Here is an 18,075-nt window from a genome sequence, read left to right as displayed (position 1 = left end):
AAAAAAGGTTTTAGAATTAATATTTTTAATGTAGATATTATTTGGGCAAACCGAAAGAAATTGCTTTCTTTGTAAGTTGCCTGTATGTCATGCATTGGCAACATAATACTATAATTTTGTTTCATTTGCAATAGTTAAAAAAAAAAAAAAAAAAACTTTGAAATTTGAATATACTATTTTTTTCTTTTACAAAGCTTCTTTTGTAGTCATTTATTTAAGAATTACAATGGCTAAAAAGATTATCAAATTAGAGTATTAACCAGAAATAAAAATGAATAATCATTAAGAAAGCACAGGGTCGCTAGGACTCTAGACTTGTGAAAAAAAAGTGGGAACCCTTACTACACAAATAAAGCATATCAGAAGTAGAAACACACCAAGTGATGGTACCACACTGAATAGTAGAGAATGAAAAAAATCTAGGGTTATTGTATAATGTTCTCTGAACAGTATAGACAGGCTGCTTGGATGGCTCACGGGATTCTATCAATGAGATATATAGGAATTTTGCCAGTAGGAACAAAGGCAATTATACTGTTTTATAAGGCAATGGTTAAGTCACATCCTCGGAACTACATAAAAGTCTCGAATCCTCATTTCAGAAAGGATGTTGATCTGTTGCAATAAGCAACAAAAGAGTGCTCTTACATTAGTAAAATAATTTTGATGTCATATACTTAGATTTCAGGAAGACTTCTGATAGTGCTACACATAAAATACTTCTGTATAAACTAGAGCAATGTGGCATTAAGGGCAAGTTTTGCTATGGATAAAAGAATGGTTAAGTGGAAGAAAACAGAGAGTGGTTATCAGTGGGCACTGCTCTTCATGAACTAATGTTATTGTGGAGTTCACCAGTGTTCAGTGCTCTGGGCCCATTGTTGTTGTCAATACTAATTAATCATATTGATGAAGGTATATCAGGCTTAATGTCAAAGTTTGCAGATGATAAAAATGTTGGCAGGTTGGTTAATGACAGTAATGAGGGTGAGCTACTGCAACAAGAGAAATCCAGGAAAATTAGGTCGATTGGCTGAAAAATAGCAGCTGAAGTTTATCATTGGCAAATGCAAGGTACTGCATATGGGTAGCAGTAATCCTAGAGTGGCTTAACAACTGTGAGGTAGCAGTGAGGCTGGTGGAAAAAGAAAAGACCTGAGGGTAATTGTGCAGTCAGATATGAAATTCTCTGACCAGTGCAGACATGCTGCCAAAAGAGCTCATGGAGTTTTGTCAGTGATATATAGAAACTTTGCTAGCAGGGATAAGGAGGTGATTATCCCTTTGTACAAGGCCATGGGTAGGCTACACCTTGAGTATTGCATACAGGTTTGGATGCCTCACTTTAGGAAGCATGTAGATCTGCTGGAATAGGTGCAGAAAAGGGAAACTAGATTCGTGAAGGAACCAGAAGAATGCTCTTACCTAGAAAGAGCTTCAGTTCTGCAAATTGTAGCACCTGGAGACTAAGCACCTGTGGGGTAGTAGTGGCATGTGATGCAAGAAAGCAAGTGTATGAGCTTATGCAGCATCAGCCAAAAAAAAAAAAAAAAAAAATCACACCATTCCCTCCAAATGCCTGCCCAGTTCCTCAATTTTATTTAACCTATCAACTTCCACAACGACAGATGGAAGTTTGTTCCAGCAATTAACCACCCACTGGCTAAAGGCAAATTTCCACACATCTATTCTACATCTGTCTTTTCTTAATTTGAATTTCTGCCCCCTTAGGTTCGTAATCTGAACAAGTGGAAGGATCCCATCAGAATTCAGCATGCTCAACTCATTCAAGGAATGAGTTGAGCATGCTGAATTCTGATGAATCCTCAATCAGAACACCGTGCAGGTGCTTAGTCTCCAGCCACTGCAATTTGCAGAACTCAAGCTTCTCTTGGTAAGAGGATCCCTTCATTCTCCTCACCAATCTTGTTGCCCTTCTCTGTACACGCTCAAGCAAATCTACATCCTTCCTAAAATGAGGCCTCCAGACCTGTACGCAGTACTCAAGGCGTGGCCTGACCATTGCCTTATACAGAGAGACAATCACCTCCTTTTCCCTGCTAGCAAAATTCCTATATATCATTGACAAAACCCCATGACCTGCCCTGGCAGCCTGTCTGCATTGCTCAGAAAACTTCATATCTGACTGCACAATTACTCCCAGGTCTTTTTCATTTTCTACCACCTTAAGTGTAGTACCACACAGTTGGTACATTTCTCTGGGGTTACTTCTACCCATATGCAGTACTTGGCATTTGTCAAGGTTAAACTTCAGTTGTCACTTCTTAGCCCATCTGCCCAAATTATCTAGATCCTGTTGCAGTAGCACACTGCCATTACTGTGATTAACAACCCTGCCGACCTTTGTATCATCTGCAAACTTCGACACTAAGCCTGATATACCTTCGTCAATATCATTGATAAATATACAAAACAACAGAGGATCCAACACCGAACCCTGTGGGACTCCACTAATAACAGTCCACGAAGAGCAGCACCCATTAATTACCACCCTCTGTCTTCTCCCTCTCAACCATCCTTTTGAGGTGTGAATTTAAGGCCTTGAATTGGTTGAGTAAGCTGAATGTAAAATGTGAATGGTATTCTTCTTCTTGCTGAGACTACACACACATGAGGGGACATAAATTCAAGTTGAGGAAGGATCGTTGCAGGATAGCTGTGCAGAAGTTTGACTTCAGCCAATGGGTGGTCGATTGTTAGAACAGGCTTCAACCTATTGGTGTGTGAGTGGATGGTTTGAATAAATTAAATGGAGAACTAGACAAATTCTTGGATGGGTAAAGTGTGTAGTATTTTTTTTTTTTTTTTTTTTTTTTTTTTTTTGGCTGATACTATAATAAGCTTACTTTCTTGCATCATTTGTTGTGCCTGACTACTACCAGTAAGACCAAATGATGCAAGGAAGCAAAACTTTTTCTTCATCAGATAAAGATAAATAAATAGATACATAAAATTAATAATTAAAATAAAACAAAATATTCATACTATTCCCATTCAGACAAGGTAATCATCCAATTCTGCTTTACATTTAGTCAGATTCACTGCCTCTTCCACACTGGGAGACAATTTATTCCAATTTGACAATCCTCTACCTATAAGTGAACTTTGTGAGATCCAGCCTTCTGTTATTTCCCAAGTTTTTATATTTGTGTTGCCACCTATGAAGGAAAACATATACCTCCTAATTCATTTCACCCAATCCCTTATACACCTCAATTAGATTTACCCTTAATGCAGCCTTAGATGTTTAGTTTTCAAACTTTGCAGACTACACCAAGCCATTCTTCATATGTGCATTTCACTCATCACCAATCTGTCCATCCTTCTCTGAATCCCCTCCAGAAGGGGATTCTCTGACAAAATTTTATGTCAGAGAGAATTATGTCTTTTTTAGCTTGAACCACTTTTAGCCCCCCCCCCCCCAACTTCTACTAGGAACCAGGATTTCTTGTTCCCAAACAAATAAATACATTTAGTATTGTTAAAATTTAGTTGCCATTTTTGGACCATATATGCAACTGATCCAAGTCTTTTTGAAGTAACACAACCTGGCTCAAACTGTTAATCACCCTTCCCACCTTCAAAGCAACAGCAAACTTTGACAGCTTATCTTGGATGCCTTTGTTAATATCATTTATGAAATTTAGAAATAGAAGGGGTCCCAACACTCATCCCTGAGGGCCTTACTTGTTATGCTGTTCCACCCTGAAGACTTATCATTTATGGGAATCTTCTGTTTCCTTCTTCCAATTCATATAGCAGTCTTCCACAAGGGACTATATTAAAAGCTATACTAAAATCTAGATATACGAGGGCTGTTTCAATAAAGAATTATTGTAATTTTCATGAACAACAATACTGCTTACTATTTCTAGCTGAGCTGAGGAATTTAAGACCAAACCTAGTTGCATTGCACAGCAAATGTTAATATCATTTATGAAATATAGAAATAGAAGGGGTCCCAACACTCATCCCTGAGGGCCTTACTGAACAGTATGCACTTACAGTATGAACAGTATGAACTTACAGTATGCTGCTCTCAAATTTTGTTTCCATTTCAAGAAAACATCAGTTGAAATGAATGAAGTGTTGAAATGGTGAATCTACATTTCTATATAGCACAGCTCGTAAGTGGTTTAGAATGTTTAAAGATGGACGTGATTCAATCACAAAAATCAGTGGTCCTGGAGCTCCAACCACTGCTGTCACCACAGAAACTATAAACACTGTTTCTGTAATTGTGAGAGAAGGTCGTCATATAACAGAAAGGCAACTGGCAGGATTGTTGGTATATCAGTAGGGAGCATGCACTGTTTTTCATGACCATCTGCATCAATGACGTGTTTGTGCACACTGGATTTCAAGACTACTCACACTTGAGCAACAGCAAGTTCGCATGGCGGTTTGTCAGGAGCTGCAATGGATGGTTACTGAAGATGGAGAGAAAGAGTAAGCAACAAAACTCCTTTTGGAAGTTTATGTCATTGCCAACACTGAAAAAAGCAAAAGTTGTGGCTTCTACAGGAAAGGTTATGGTCATCTCTTGGGACCTTACTGCAGAATTGTACACTTTGCAGGATCACATTTGTCACAAACAACTACAACTGCACGCAGGTGGGTGGATGCTGCATCATGACAATGCGAGACCTCTGCATATGATGCTGTAGTAGTAATAGTGGCATGTGATGCAAGAAAACAAGCATGTGCTTATGCAGCATTAGCTAAAAAAAAAAAACTTACACAATTCCCTCTAAATATTTGTCCAGTTCCTCTAATTTATTTAACCTATCAACTTCCACAATGACAGATGGAAGTTTGTTCCAGCAATTAACCACCCGCTGGCTAAAGGCAAATTTCCGCACATCTATTCTACATCTGTCTTTCCTCAATTTGAATTTATGTCCCCTTAGGTTTGTAATCTGAACAAGTGGAAGAATCTCATCAGAATTCAGCATGCTCAACTCATTCAAAGCCTTATACACCTCAATCAGATCACCTTGCAGGTGCCTAGTCTCCAGCCACTGCAATTTGCAGAACTTAAGCTTCTCTTGGTAAGAGGATCCCTTCATTCCTCTCACCAATCTTGTTGCCCTTCTCCGTACACGCTCAAGCAAATCTACATCCTTCCTAAAATGAGGCCTCCAGACCTGTACACAGTACTCAAGGCGAGGCCTGATCATTGCCTTGAAAAGGACAACAATCACCTCCTTTTCCCTGCTAGCAAAATTCCTGTATATCATTGACAAAACCCCATGACCTGCCCTTGGCAGCCTGTCTGCATTACTTAAACTTCATATCTGACTGCACAATTACTCCCAGGTCTTTTTCATTTTCTACCACCATAAGTGTAGTACCACATAGTTGGTATGTTCCTCTGGGGTTACTTCTACCCATATGCAGTACTTTGCATTTGTCAATGTTAACCTTCAGTTGCCACTTCTTAGCCCATTTTCCCAAATTTTCTAGATCCTGTTGCAGTAGCATACTGCCATTACTGTCATTAACAACCCTGCCAATCTTTGTATCATCTTCGACACTAAGCCTGATATATGCCTTCATCAATATCATTGATAAATATACAAAATAACAGTGGACCCAACACTGAACCCTGTGGGACTCCACTAACAACACCAGTCCATGAAGAGCAGCGCACATTGATTAACACCCTCTGTCTTCTCCCATTCAACCATCCTTTTATCCATTGTAGCAACTTACCCTTAATACCATTCTGCTCCAATTTGTACAATAGTCTTCCATGCACAATAGTGTCAAAAGCTTTCCTGAAATCCAAGTATATGATATCAAAAGTTATCAAGTACTTAGCCAGCATTAATATCAAATGTGTCTCTCATCCACCCTACAGTCTTGACCTTGTGCCCTGCAATTTTTTTTATTTATTTTCAAAGTTAAAGGAGCTGTGAGGGAAACATTTCCAGTCATCAGATGAAGTAAAGACATCAGAGGCTATTCTTAAATGCATGTCAAAAATGGCTTCCACCATGTTTTTGAAGCATGACAGAAACATTGGAGTAAGTGCATTTTATCAAATGGGGACTAGTTTGAAAAGGACCATCAAAATATGGATGATTAACAAAAGTACATCACAGAAAAAAATAATCATGATTATTCTTTATTGAACAGGCTATGTATTATGTTAAAATTATTACCTGCATTGAATGCTTAATAACTATATCACAGTAATTTACCAGACTGGTCAGGATGACCTGCCCTTAACAAACCCATACTTTTATCTATTCAAGATACCATTTTTGTTGAGATGGTCCTGAATCGCATCCTTAACTACAGACACCATGAACTTCCCTACCACTATCAGTCCAAGGGAATCTTCTCCAAAAGTTCAGTGGTACTCCCATTATCATTGCTCATATGCAGCCTTTTTAATTACAACTAAATGCATACCATCTTCTCCTGGAGCCTTGCCCATCTGTAATCTCAACACCTTTTATAACAAACTCTTAAGATAATTACATCCACTTATTTTGCAGCATTTAGAAACTAGGCACCACCAAAAATACCTAACTGAAGCATTTAAGGCATTATATGAATTGAATACACTAAATGCTGATAGTATCTTTACTCTTTTTAGGATGATACAAACACAAAAGGTGATAAATTTAATCGCTGCAGGATAGAGGTGCAGAAGTTTATCTTCAGCCAGAGAGTAATTGTTGGACTAAACTTCCACTTAGTGTTGTGGAAGTAGGTAGAGTGTGAATAAATTTTAAAAAGTGGATAAATTTAATTTGTGTAATTATTAGAAGGGTTGATCAGAGAAAGTGGGTTTGTGGTTCTTTTTTTTGACAATGCTGTAATAAGCTTGCATCATTTTGAATATCCTAATATCAAAACTCTCATTTCTGACCAATTAATTCCTTACCAGCTCTCAGATTCACAGATTAAAACAGCTTAAAAACTATGTTATTAGCAGCAATGTTCTCTTTTGTTCCAAATGAATTTGATTAACTGCTTTCCTTCACTTCCAACTTTACTTATTCTGTTATTATTTTGTCAAAATTTTATTTATTTTTTTTCCATTTTCTTTAGACTGTACTTAGATACACAAAATTACTAATTTGTTCACCCCCAATAGAAAATTTAACAAAATATAATAAAAATTTAATTTTTTAAAACTTTCTTTTTATGGTGAACCTTTTCCATATGTCAGTGGTTTTGCATGATGATCCTTTTGAAAGGTGGCCTTCTTAATGGGCGTTACCTTAATATTTAATTTTCCACCCCCATTTTAAAATTTCTGTCTGTAATCAGATTCTGCTATATAATTTATTTAAATACTATTAATTTAAGACTAATTAAAAATTATAAATTATGAGTACATAATCTGACAGTTTAATACACAAGCCTAATATCTGTTGCAGTACAAAATATGTCCAAATTGAATAAACTATGCATGAAACACATAATAAACAATGTATAAAGACATGTTTTAACTGAAGACAGTTACAATTTATACATGTTTCATGGACTTGAGCAGGTATAAGCACATTTATCATCATTAACTAGGTATGTGATCTCATTACATCATCCATATCATGTAATGACTTTGGTATAGAAACTATGTTGCATAGTAACTACACCCCATCATTTTATGCATAGCTTACTACACATACAGGTGGCCCTCCCGCTTAACGCTGATAATTTGTTCTATAAAAACAGAGCGCTAAGTGAATCCATGCTAAGTGAGCACTGCATTCCCATAAGATTAGTGAATGGAACAAAGGGTTGCTCTTAAGAAGAAAGGCTTAAGTTTTGCAAATTACAGAGCCTGGAGACTAGGCATCGGCGAGGTGATCTGATAGAGGTGTATAAGGCTTTGAATGGCTTGGGCATGCTCAATGCCGATGGGATTCTTCCTCTTGCTCAGAATAATCACCTGAGAGGGCATAAATTCAAATTGAGGAAGGACGGATGTCGGATAGATGTGCGGAAATTTGCCTTTAGCCAGCAGGCAGTTGGTTTGTGGAATAGACTCCCATCGCTTGTTGTTGAAGTTGATAGCCTAAACAAATTTAAGGCTCAGCTGGACAGGTATTTCGAATGAACGGAGGGGTGAAATGGGAGTAGTGGTTGTTTTCATTTTTTTTTTTTTGGCTGATGCTGAATAAGCTTGCTTTCTTGCATCATATGCCTCTACTAATGCTAATGCTAAATGTATTTGTGAGTTGCGGTCGGTGCCATAGAATATTTCCTAATCAATAATAAACGGTAGTGAAAAGATGCACAAATGTCGGTCAAAATATTTAATATTCAAATATTTGTACATATAAAATATTCTTCATTACATACATATATAATTATGTGGTACTAACTTACGTATCAAAATTAAACTTAAAATTCCAAATAAAATCATGAATTTAATTGATCTAAATTGATTTAATTTAATTAATGAATTTAATCATGAAAAATGTGTCAATTTTGGGTTGAACTTTGGCCCTCTTCCAAATAAACTAAAAGGGGTATTAATTTTAAATCCCCTGCAGCGTTACCACCCTACAATAAAGTCAACCGATCCTTTGCCGCTTTGAAACCTGGCATGTTTTTTCCTTCTTTCAATATGAAACTTCTTTTAGGCATTCGTTTCCACAAAAGTCCTGCTTCATCTATGTTAAAAACTTGTTGAGAAGTATAACGCATATATATTCCTCTTCAATAATTTTAACAAGTTCTTTTTTGAAAGTTTCAGCTCTTTCTGCACTTGCGGCTTCTCCCTGGATTTTAAATCTATTCAACCAGCCCGTACTAGTTTTAAATGGTTCCACATTTTTTTTTTTTTTTTAGGTGAGTTTTCTTCAGATCATCATATTGGCAAATCTCTCTCTCTCTTTTTTTAATAATATTTAACTTAACTAAATTCTGCATTGGATATTATCTTCAATAAAATTAGTTAAAGTCTTTCCATTTCAATCCTAAAGCTGGCCTAGCCCTAGTTGCTTGCAGTGGAACAGCTATCTTTCTCACTGCTAAAATTAATTCTTTATTTTTTTTTATAATTGTTCTTACAGTTAAACTTGCAAGTCCTAAATTATTTTAAAATGTTGATCTCGGAACTACATAACAAGTCACTGTACTGCAATTAAATTAGCGTGCGGGAAAATTTCTGAAGTTGGCGTGGGAAACATTTTAATTCTGTTTTGCTATTCATTTTCAAGCTGTCGACTCCATCAAATGAAACGATTTCATTAAATATTCCAAAAATGCAATCTGTAAAAGAGCGTTATAGTCAGATACGGGTTATAATATAAGAACAGCGTTATAGCGAATCAGCGTAAAGCGAACCACATTATAATGGGGGCCTGCTGTATTTTGGCATTGCTCATAATTGTAATTTAAATCACAATGGGTTTATCAGGTTCTAAGCATGTTAATGGAAGTGCAATTCCTTTTAATGCACCATCTATGTTGTGTACAAAAATCTGATGTAATGCTGTGCAACTTGGTTTCTGCATTGAAGTCGTTATGTCATATCCATTTAAACTAATACTTATTGCACCACCTACACTATTCTGATCCTCCTAGTAATTCCTGATTAAATATAACATACAGCTGATAAAATGAATTGATCATATAAGTAGCACAAAGTGATAAAATCACTTGGAATTTATTATTCCACTAGAGCTGTATTTAATATGCAATTCACTGACAGTCAGTTTAAGATGCTTGTGACCTCTGATGTAACAAACAGATAAGCTAATTATGCTGGACTAGCACAGATATTGGATTGTATTCACTTCATTTTTCCTAAAGAGGATTTATTAAATACATGTAAACAATTAACAGTAACTGCAAACATTAAAGAACAGGTTATAGAAATTATAAATACACTATTGGATATTTCAAACCTTGGATCCAGCTTTCAAACTCTGAAGTCAATGTAAACTGGAGTTATTTTAAATTAAATGTTCCCTTCCTAAATGGCATAAAATATAAATCTGTAAAAGTAATAATATCCCTTCATATATCTTATAAATTACTGTCAACACCAAAGCAAAAAGGACAATTTATATTTTAGGAGTCTGAAAGAAAGTAAATCATACTTTTCATTTATTTAGCATTTAATTTAAAATGTCCATGGATGTACATTTAATTTACAGTAGTCCTAATATGAACACATTTTTATACATTCTGTGTGTAATAAAAAGAAAAGATTTTAAAAAACTTATTTTTTAGTTCAAAAATAAAAACCTATTTCAGAAGAGACCACTTTAACTGTTCCTTTGCAGACTGGAAAACCTAACAGACAAAATATAAAAAAGGACTGTTCAATATAATCACTTAATAAAAAAAATAAAAAAGTTAATATAATTATATGATACTAATTGAGATTTGAGACAAAAAAGTACTTTTCTGTCCATGAAATAAATAAGCCCATAAGCATAATTTCTGCTTTACCTATAAAATATATAAAAAAAAAACCATGAAAATAAAATATATAAATACATTACTTTTTCTCTCTCTCCAGAACTAATTTCATTACATGAAAATTTGGTAGATATTACTTAATTAGTTCCTAGATAAGTTTCTTCTAGTTTCCTCGTAGCCTAAAAGCTTCAATGAGGCACATAATTCCTTACTTCCCATCCAGTTATATCAGTTACTTCTGCACCGAAACTTAGAGACAGAACTAGTAGTTAGTACAATCATCTGTAGTGCTTATGGCACCAACCTTCCTTGATTGAGTAACACAGACAAATCCTGACAGGAACTTGTATTAAACTGAACACCATTCTTCCTCTAGAACTATCAGCAGTTGTTTATAAAACAATCCCATGTATTAGAGTAGATTAAATCAAGGGAATATTCTTCACAGCTTTGCACATTCCTGGTCCTATAAGTTATCCTGAAAGATTCTATTCCCTAATAGTAAACAGAAAATTAGAGCAGGGTAAAAACAAGGTCAGCAGTAACATTAGAGGTGCACCTGTGACATTATCATTCTTTTCAGGATTATAAGAAGATCAGAATATACCAGAATCTAACTCACAAAAGATATTGAAGCCAGTACTATGGAGACACTACATGCAAGATCCAGTGTTTATTGCAGTATTCTCAGATTGATGCAATTTGATCATTTTTAAAATTATCAAAACAGTGAAAAGTGGAACTTACCTCACTACCATTACTCTATAATCCTGTCACAGCAATATAAAGCATATTCTTTAATTCTGCTCAGACGGTCTCCTATATGCAACTGAGTGAATTCAAAAGTCAGTTTACAATGCAATCAGACATGAAATTAGAACTTCCTGATCAAACTTTGTGTTCTATATTTTTTTTAAATTGACCTTCTCCAGTAAAGCATAAATATTTATCATTCTGCTGCTGTTTATTATTGATGCTATTTTTATCAGTTAATACCGTACACACAATCACCAATAATCATATCTCTTTGATCAACTTGCTCAGTTGTAGCAATGCACATGTGCATGTACATATATTTAATTTTAATTTATTCTGTTTCTCCTTGGTCACCAAAGTGGCCCCCAGAAATTAATATATAACCACAGTCTAGATGACTAAGCCATGCTACTATGTAAAAGTTCACACTCAGGAGCAGGTCAAGCTTCCTACTCAGGCTTAGCATAAACATGTAAAAGCTGTTTTTTCTGGGTGCAGGAAAAACCTGCAGTTCCTGCTCAAAACCAACAAACTTGGATTTCAAGAGGCCCAAGGAGATGACCAGAAACAGGAATACTGGGGAGTTGTACTTCCCTGACAGATCAGCCCATATCCTGATTGACACTGTTAAATGGGCCAATTCATCCTCAGACTTCAGCTGGGTAAGTGCTGTTGTTGTTGTTATTTGGTTTTTAGGAGCATTAGCAACTAAGGCCATATTGCTCCGGGGATATGCGGTGGTCATTCCCTGACCTTTCCGCATCCTCCGTATTTGGTGGCTCATGGGCTCGAACCCCAGTCTAATCAAGAAGCATGTGCTACGCACTGCTGCTCCTGCCCACCTGGCTATGGAGGCGCCTGGGTAAATGTGCATGTGATTCCCCTGAATATATCATCCATTGCTTCACTACACTGATTGATGCAATATAAGCAAACAGCTACATAGTTCTCAATAGCTGCAGAGCTTGTTATATCATATCAATTACATTATTCTGTTCAGTTGATGTGAGTAACTATCAACAGAACAGAAAGCTCCCTCATACAGATCTTTCAAAGCAAAATCATATCAAATAATTACCTAATGGCACTGGAGCTTGTTGTTCATATCCATATAGTTTTGCCTGTAAAAGTCTGTTCAAGGTTTGATGTTGCAAGGGCTGCAAAAATCCAGAATAACTGATGGGAATGCCTACTCTCACCACCTAAGATCAGCTAACTATAGTCTTGATTGAAGAGGAGTTTAAGAACTGCTCCAGTTTATGATGGGATTCAAACTCAGACAGACTAGACAAGTGTCAGATGGCAAAATACCATGCTGGTTAAGCTGCCAGGGAGGACAAACTGTCTGATGTTTGTTTGTTAGTTGGTTGGTTTTTAGGAGCATTAGCAACTAAGGCCATATTGCTCCAGGGATATGCAATGGTCATTCGCTGACCTTTCCGCATCCTGCGTATTTGGTGGTCACGGGCTCGAACCCCGGTCTAATCAAGAAGCATGTGCCAAGCACTGCTGCTCCTGCCCACCTGGCTACGGAGGCACCGACCAACTGTCTGAAAAAAGAGTTTTAAACAGTCTGTCCTCTATGTTCCTCTGTTTAGCTGAGGTGTAGTGTACATTCCACAAAGGAAAATAAGAAAATTTCCCATACCTCTAATGAAAGGCAGGAAAAAGCCTATGCAACTATGGCACCTGGTAGTTATTAAAAAAATGCCTTGGTCAGAAGCAGGCATCCTCTTTGTGAGAGAAGTTTGTTAAACCCCTTTTCAAGGGTATGCACAGCAAAGCAAACCCTCTATCATTGCAGAGATATGTCCAGCACACAAATTCACACTTTTGTCTAGCATGGAAATGACTGAATGAATTCTGGTAGGTCTCTATCCCTACCTCAATGTATCCAAGGGGGGAATTTTTGATGTAGGCAGTTCTATTCACCTCAAAGCCTCAGTTCAGGCAAGTATTAGTTCCCAGTTCTCAACATTTTTTTTTCATGAGCAATAAGAGAGTGTGTATGACATAGTTACTGAAGTGCCCCCCACATGGCCTTGCTGGGTCATGACAGGCAGCTTTCTGCCTCCCATTTAAACATAAAATCTCTTGCTATGTAGGCTTAGCAAGAGATATTATGCTGATTTCAAATGCCCAGTTCCAGTATTTAACCTTGCAAAAAGCTGTATACAGGTGTTTCAGAAATTAGCTAACAATTGTCTCTCTGTCTAGGTGGATTCAGGGTAATAGGCAGGGGTGGCTCGTCCAGAGGCACTGCGGCACCCCCACCTATTTAAATCTAGATATACAGTGAACAGAGCTATATGAAATTTTGTGAAGCAAAGTGCAACGCAATGAATATTTTTATTAACAGGACCGGCATATAGTATGCACATCCTCTATTTCCAGTAATCATTTAAATAATAAATGAATAAAAACATAAAATCGTTTCCAACTTTGAAGTTTAATTAACCGTAGGTCTCACTGTGTGCCAGGCAGTGACACATTTTGCATTCGTGAATATCTGGTAGTTGGTAGCCATTGGCAACCAGCATATTGGCAACTTGCCAATATACATTTTTTATAGGTGAAAAAAATCAAAGTCACTGTAAAGTGCACAGTGCAGATTTCATCATTGACCATGATGGGTGTGTAGCCACAATATCGGTGTCTTTTTTGTTATTAGCCCGAATTCCGATTAAGTAACTAAATAATATCAGTGTTAAGTCGATACTCAACATTGAACAGTATTAATTATGAGATTACAGCTTAACTGTGAATTGAGCCTGAACTTGGTAAGTTAAAGTAATATTATGAGGTGATGTGTAAGTAAAACATTATTTCTACGACACACGATTTTGTGAAATTTGATTCGATCATGGCCTCCATGCTTCCCCATGAAGTCAATCGGTTCAGGCTAAAATAAAAGAAGTGTACAAAAATTCACATTTTATTCACTGCTGTGCACACCAACTGAATCTGATGATGAGAAATGCATCAAGTAGTACCTGAGATTCAAGAATATTCTTTTCGAACCTCATGTTGATACCAACATTTTTCTTGAGATCACCACAGCATCTTTCTCTGTTCTCAGAAAGCATATGGACAGCAGTGTTGCCCGACCTTCCCCTACAAGATGGAACTTCAATATATGCACCGTGAACAGCATTTATGAAAATTGTGAATTCTTAAAAAAATGTATGGAGGAACTACAAGCGACAGCAAAACGCAGATAAGACGATTTCAGAAGCAACTGGAATTTTGCAGATCTTGAGTAATGAAAAATTCGAGTGAACTTTTCTATCAGATAATGCCTCATGTGGAAGTTATTTATAATCAAATGCAATCTCGAGAAACTGAGGCAGTTAAAATACACGAATATATAGGAAACTCTTTAAGAATGCCATTCTAAAAATCAGGAATTCAATGTACTGTGAAAATCCTTCAAAACCACCCACGATTGAAGCTAAGGAAATATGCAACTATATAAGTGTTGACATAGGTGAGAGATATTCTTTTACAAAGCAATTAATTGCTGCTAAATTGTTTAAGAGAACTTTATTTTTCATACAAAAATGCCCATGGAAGAGGTACGGGAGACTACTGAGGCATATCTCATGATTGAAAGAAAAAAACTTCTTATGAAATTACAAGTTTTCTATAGCAGACATGATCTACACAATTATTGCAAATTAACTGACTTGCTGAAATTTATCTCAGAAAATAATCTAGCTGAAGTTCTTGGTGAACTTACAAAACTCATAAAAGTTCTTTTGACCATTCCGATGACTACTTCAAAGCCCAAACGCTGCCATTCAACATTAAAAAGAATAAAAACATTTGTGCTCTCTTGTTCTTCATTGATAACAAAGGTACGCAATGTGGGTGTTGGCTGTTGTAGCCCATTCACAACAAAGTGTATCTAGTGGTCTGTTGCGATATTTTGTTCTGTGCACCAAGGCTGTATTCTGAAGTGATTTGCAACATTGTGGCCCGTCTGTTTGCTTGCACAATTCTAGCCATCCTCCTCTGACCTCCCTCATCAACAAGCGATTTTTTTTGCACAAGAGTGCTTCTTGAGAGAATGTTTTCTGTTCGTTGTACCATTCTCGATACACCCTTGAAACTGTGGTGCGTGAAAAGTTCAGGAGAACTGCCATTTCAGAAATACTTTGTCCAGCACGTCTTGCACTTACTACCATGCCACGTTCGAAGTCTGTTAGATCTCTCCTTTTCCCCATTCTTGCTATGGTTTGTACACTTAACTGATACTAGAAAGATTGTTCTGCTGCATTTATATCCACAACTGTGGTCGTGTGACTTGCAACGTTGTGGGACTAACCATTTGTGTGCACAGCAGGGGTGTGCGTAATAAAGTGGCAGCACAGTGTATGGCACTTAATATCATGTTTGGGTTGAAAGTTGAGAAGATGAAAGAAGATACTTGTTGATTTTAGACTTTAATTTCTGCAAATTGTAATTTTCAGGAAATATGGAGCAGAAGAATTCTTTTTGCAAGATATGAGACAGGACTGAGTTTAATGCTGAAATTAACTAAACTATCTTTGCCCAGTGACAAATTACCTGGAGATCAGAATTCATGGAATTGGTAGTGGATATTCATGAAGTTGAAGCTGTTCGTGCAGGGCAAGGTTTCTCAAAATGGAAGGTGGAATGCAATGTGTTATCACCAGCTAAACAATAGATAGCATTTCCAGTCAATGGAAGACGGTCATTAATATACGCAGGGAAACAAGTGGGAAAAAGAACTGAACCTTGGGGAACACGAACATTAGTGAAGAATGTCAGAAGACAGACAGCTTTCTACCATCACCTTCAGTGAGCAGTCAGAAAGAAACCCAATTACAAAAACAGTTGGTAAATCATAAGATAAAAGCTTATTTAGAAGAGCTTTATGCCAAACACAATCAAAAGCCTTTGAAATGTCAAGAGAAACTGCTTGAGTTTCGCCAAACCTTTCTACTGAATTTGTCCATAGATGGAATCCATATTGATGATAAATGATCTGACAGAAAGTTTCTAGACAGTTAAGAGTTGGCAGTTAAAGGATTTCTCCATTACTCTAGAAAGGGTAAAAGTAAGTGCAATGGGATGATAACTGAATGGGAGGGATTTGTCACCCTTTTTAGGAACTGCCAAGATATGAGAAAATTTCCAAGCAGAAGGGAAAACACTAGTGGAATAAGACAGTGTAAAAAAAGACAACACAGAACAGGAGCAAGCTTGGGAGCACATGTCTGAGAACAAGAGGAGAAATACCATCAGGACTTGGAGAATTCTTGACATCAAGACTGTTAAATTCTTCTGACATCCTTTTGATGGAAGACCACAGGGCATTGAATGGAGTGTACTGGAAATGGTAGGAGGTGTTTACCAAGATCGTCATTACACAAGCTAGAAGAAAAGTAGGAAGCAAGCAAGTCAGCTTTATCTTTAGCTGTGGTGGCAAGAGAACCATCACATTTTAAGAGATGGTGGGAGTACAGATGGGAAAAAGTTGTGGTCAACAGGTTTGACAAGAGACCAGATTGCTCAACTACCATTTGGACCAGCAAGTTTTCTACTCTTAGCCCCTGTTGAAAATCTAGTTTGGACTAATTAATAACCATTTAGAATTGCTCGATCAAACATTGACATTAGAAGATTTAAAACAGTAATCCAACCAAGGAAAAGATGAATAGAAATCTTGCAGGTTATCCCATTTTGCATTCCTGTAATGCCAAACAATACAAGACTGAGAATGGCCATGAGAGAAATATTCCACTGGAGAAGAGACTATCACTAAGTTGTGATCTGATATGTTCAGAGCTCCACTTACCTCAATCATGTACTTGGAAGGGTTGGCTGTGAGAAAAAGAGCAAGAGTGTTGGCTGTGTGGTTAGGATTGTCAGGTAATCTGGTAGGTAAGTGAACAATCTGTGTGAGATCATTAGTAACTGCAAAAGCCTCAAGCATCTCAACCAGCTTGAGTTGTGAATATTAAAATCACCAAGGAACATTACCTTACTGTTAGGAAAGCCGGACTGGAGAAAGTCAAGTTTCAAAGAAAGGAAGTCAGAGAGTTAAGGGATTAGTGGAGTTCGGAAAATGATACATAATTCTGAAAGAATGGGGTAGACAGATTTTAAGCCAGAAGATCGAAAAGATGAGTTCCAAATTACTAAGTCTCTGACAGAGAATATCAGAGTGGACAGATGAACAAGTACCACCTTTGAAGCAAAAGGAACTGTACAGCAAATAATTAGGACAACTAAGATGAGCAGTGGTTGAATCAACCAATAATTGAGATTCTGTCAAAAAAAGTAAGTGGGGTTTGGCAGACCAAGTGGAAATGGACATCACTGAGTTTTTACCTGAGACCACATATATTTGTGAACGAATGAGGAAGTGTTTGGGAGATTTAGATCTTTTTGAGACAAGTTTTGTCTATTAATTTGACTATTTGTGATGTAATATATAGTAAGAAAAGGTGGAGAGGGCACATTCTATGAAGTAATGAAATTTTTGAATACGGCATACATATGGTAAGAATGTACCTAGCTTCATGACATAACATGGCCTCAACAATGCCCCCCCCCCAACTCCCTCCAGATACTATCTCGCAGAGTAGAGGCAGCAAGATCATACATTAGCTGATTTCGATGCTTCTTAGGTTTGGTCTGGTGCACCTGCTATTGGTTTCCCCATTACAAGTCTCAATAAGCAAAGTATTGGTACTGCATCGGTTGGCAGATGACTCTCATCAACCAATGAGAGTCATTTACATAAGCAGGGTTCAAAAGTGTGGCATCCACACCACACCTTGAACCCTGCTTATGTTGGTTCACACCTGGATGGTCATCTCCAGTATACCAGGTACAAGGTGATGTGTAATAGAGCCACAGAAAAGGTTC

At 37.0% G+C, this 18,075-nt stretch overlaps 1 protein-coding gene across 2 annotated transcripts in view; it reads right to left on the bottom strand.

The window, feature by feature from the left end:
• Positions 1–10,094: 10,094 nt before the first annotated feature.
• zetaCOP (COPI coat complex subunit zeta) overlaps positions 10,095–18,075 on the bottom strand; it is a 137,248-nt gene continuing 129,267 nt past the window's right edge. For both annotated transcript variants that reach the window (XM_090368872.1, XM_090368873.1), the window contains one exon: positions 10,095–10,290. In XM_090368872.1, coding sequence (XP_090224998.1) covers positions 10,243–10,290 — 48 coding nt within the window. In that variant the 3' untranslated portion in view covers positions 10,095–10,242. The remainder of the gene's footprint in view (positions 10,291–18,075) is intronic.

Source organism: Mastigoproctus giganteus, chromosome 2 (genome assembly GCF_048544385.1).
Source record: "Mastigoproctus giganteus isolate SK-2022 chromosome 2, ASM4854438v1, whole genome shotgun sequence".
Lineage (NCBI taxonomy): Eukaryota > Metazoa > Arthropoda > Arachnida > Uropygi > Thelyphonidae > Mastigoproctus > Mastigoproctus giganteus.
The sequence above is the reverse complement of the archived record's forward strand: the minus strand, read 5'-3'. Positions and strand labels throughout refer to the sequence as shown.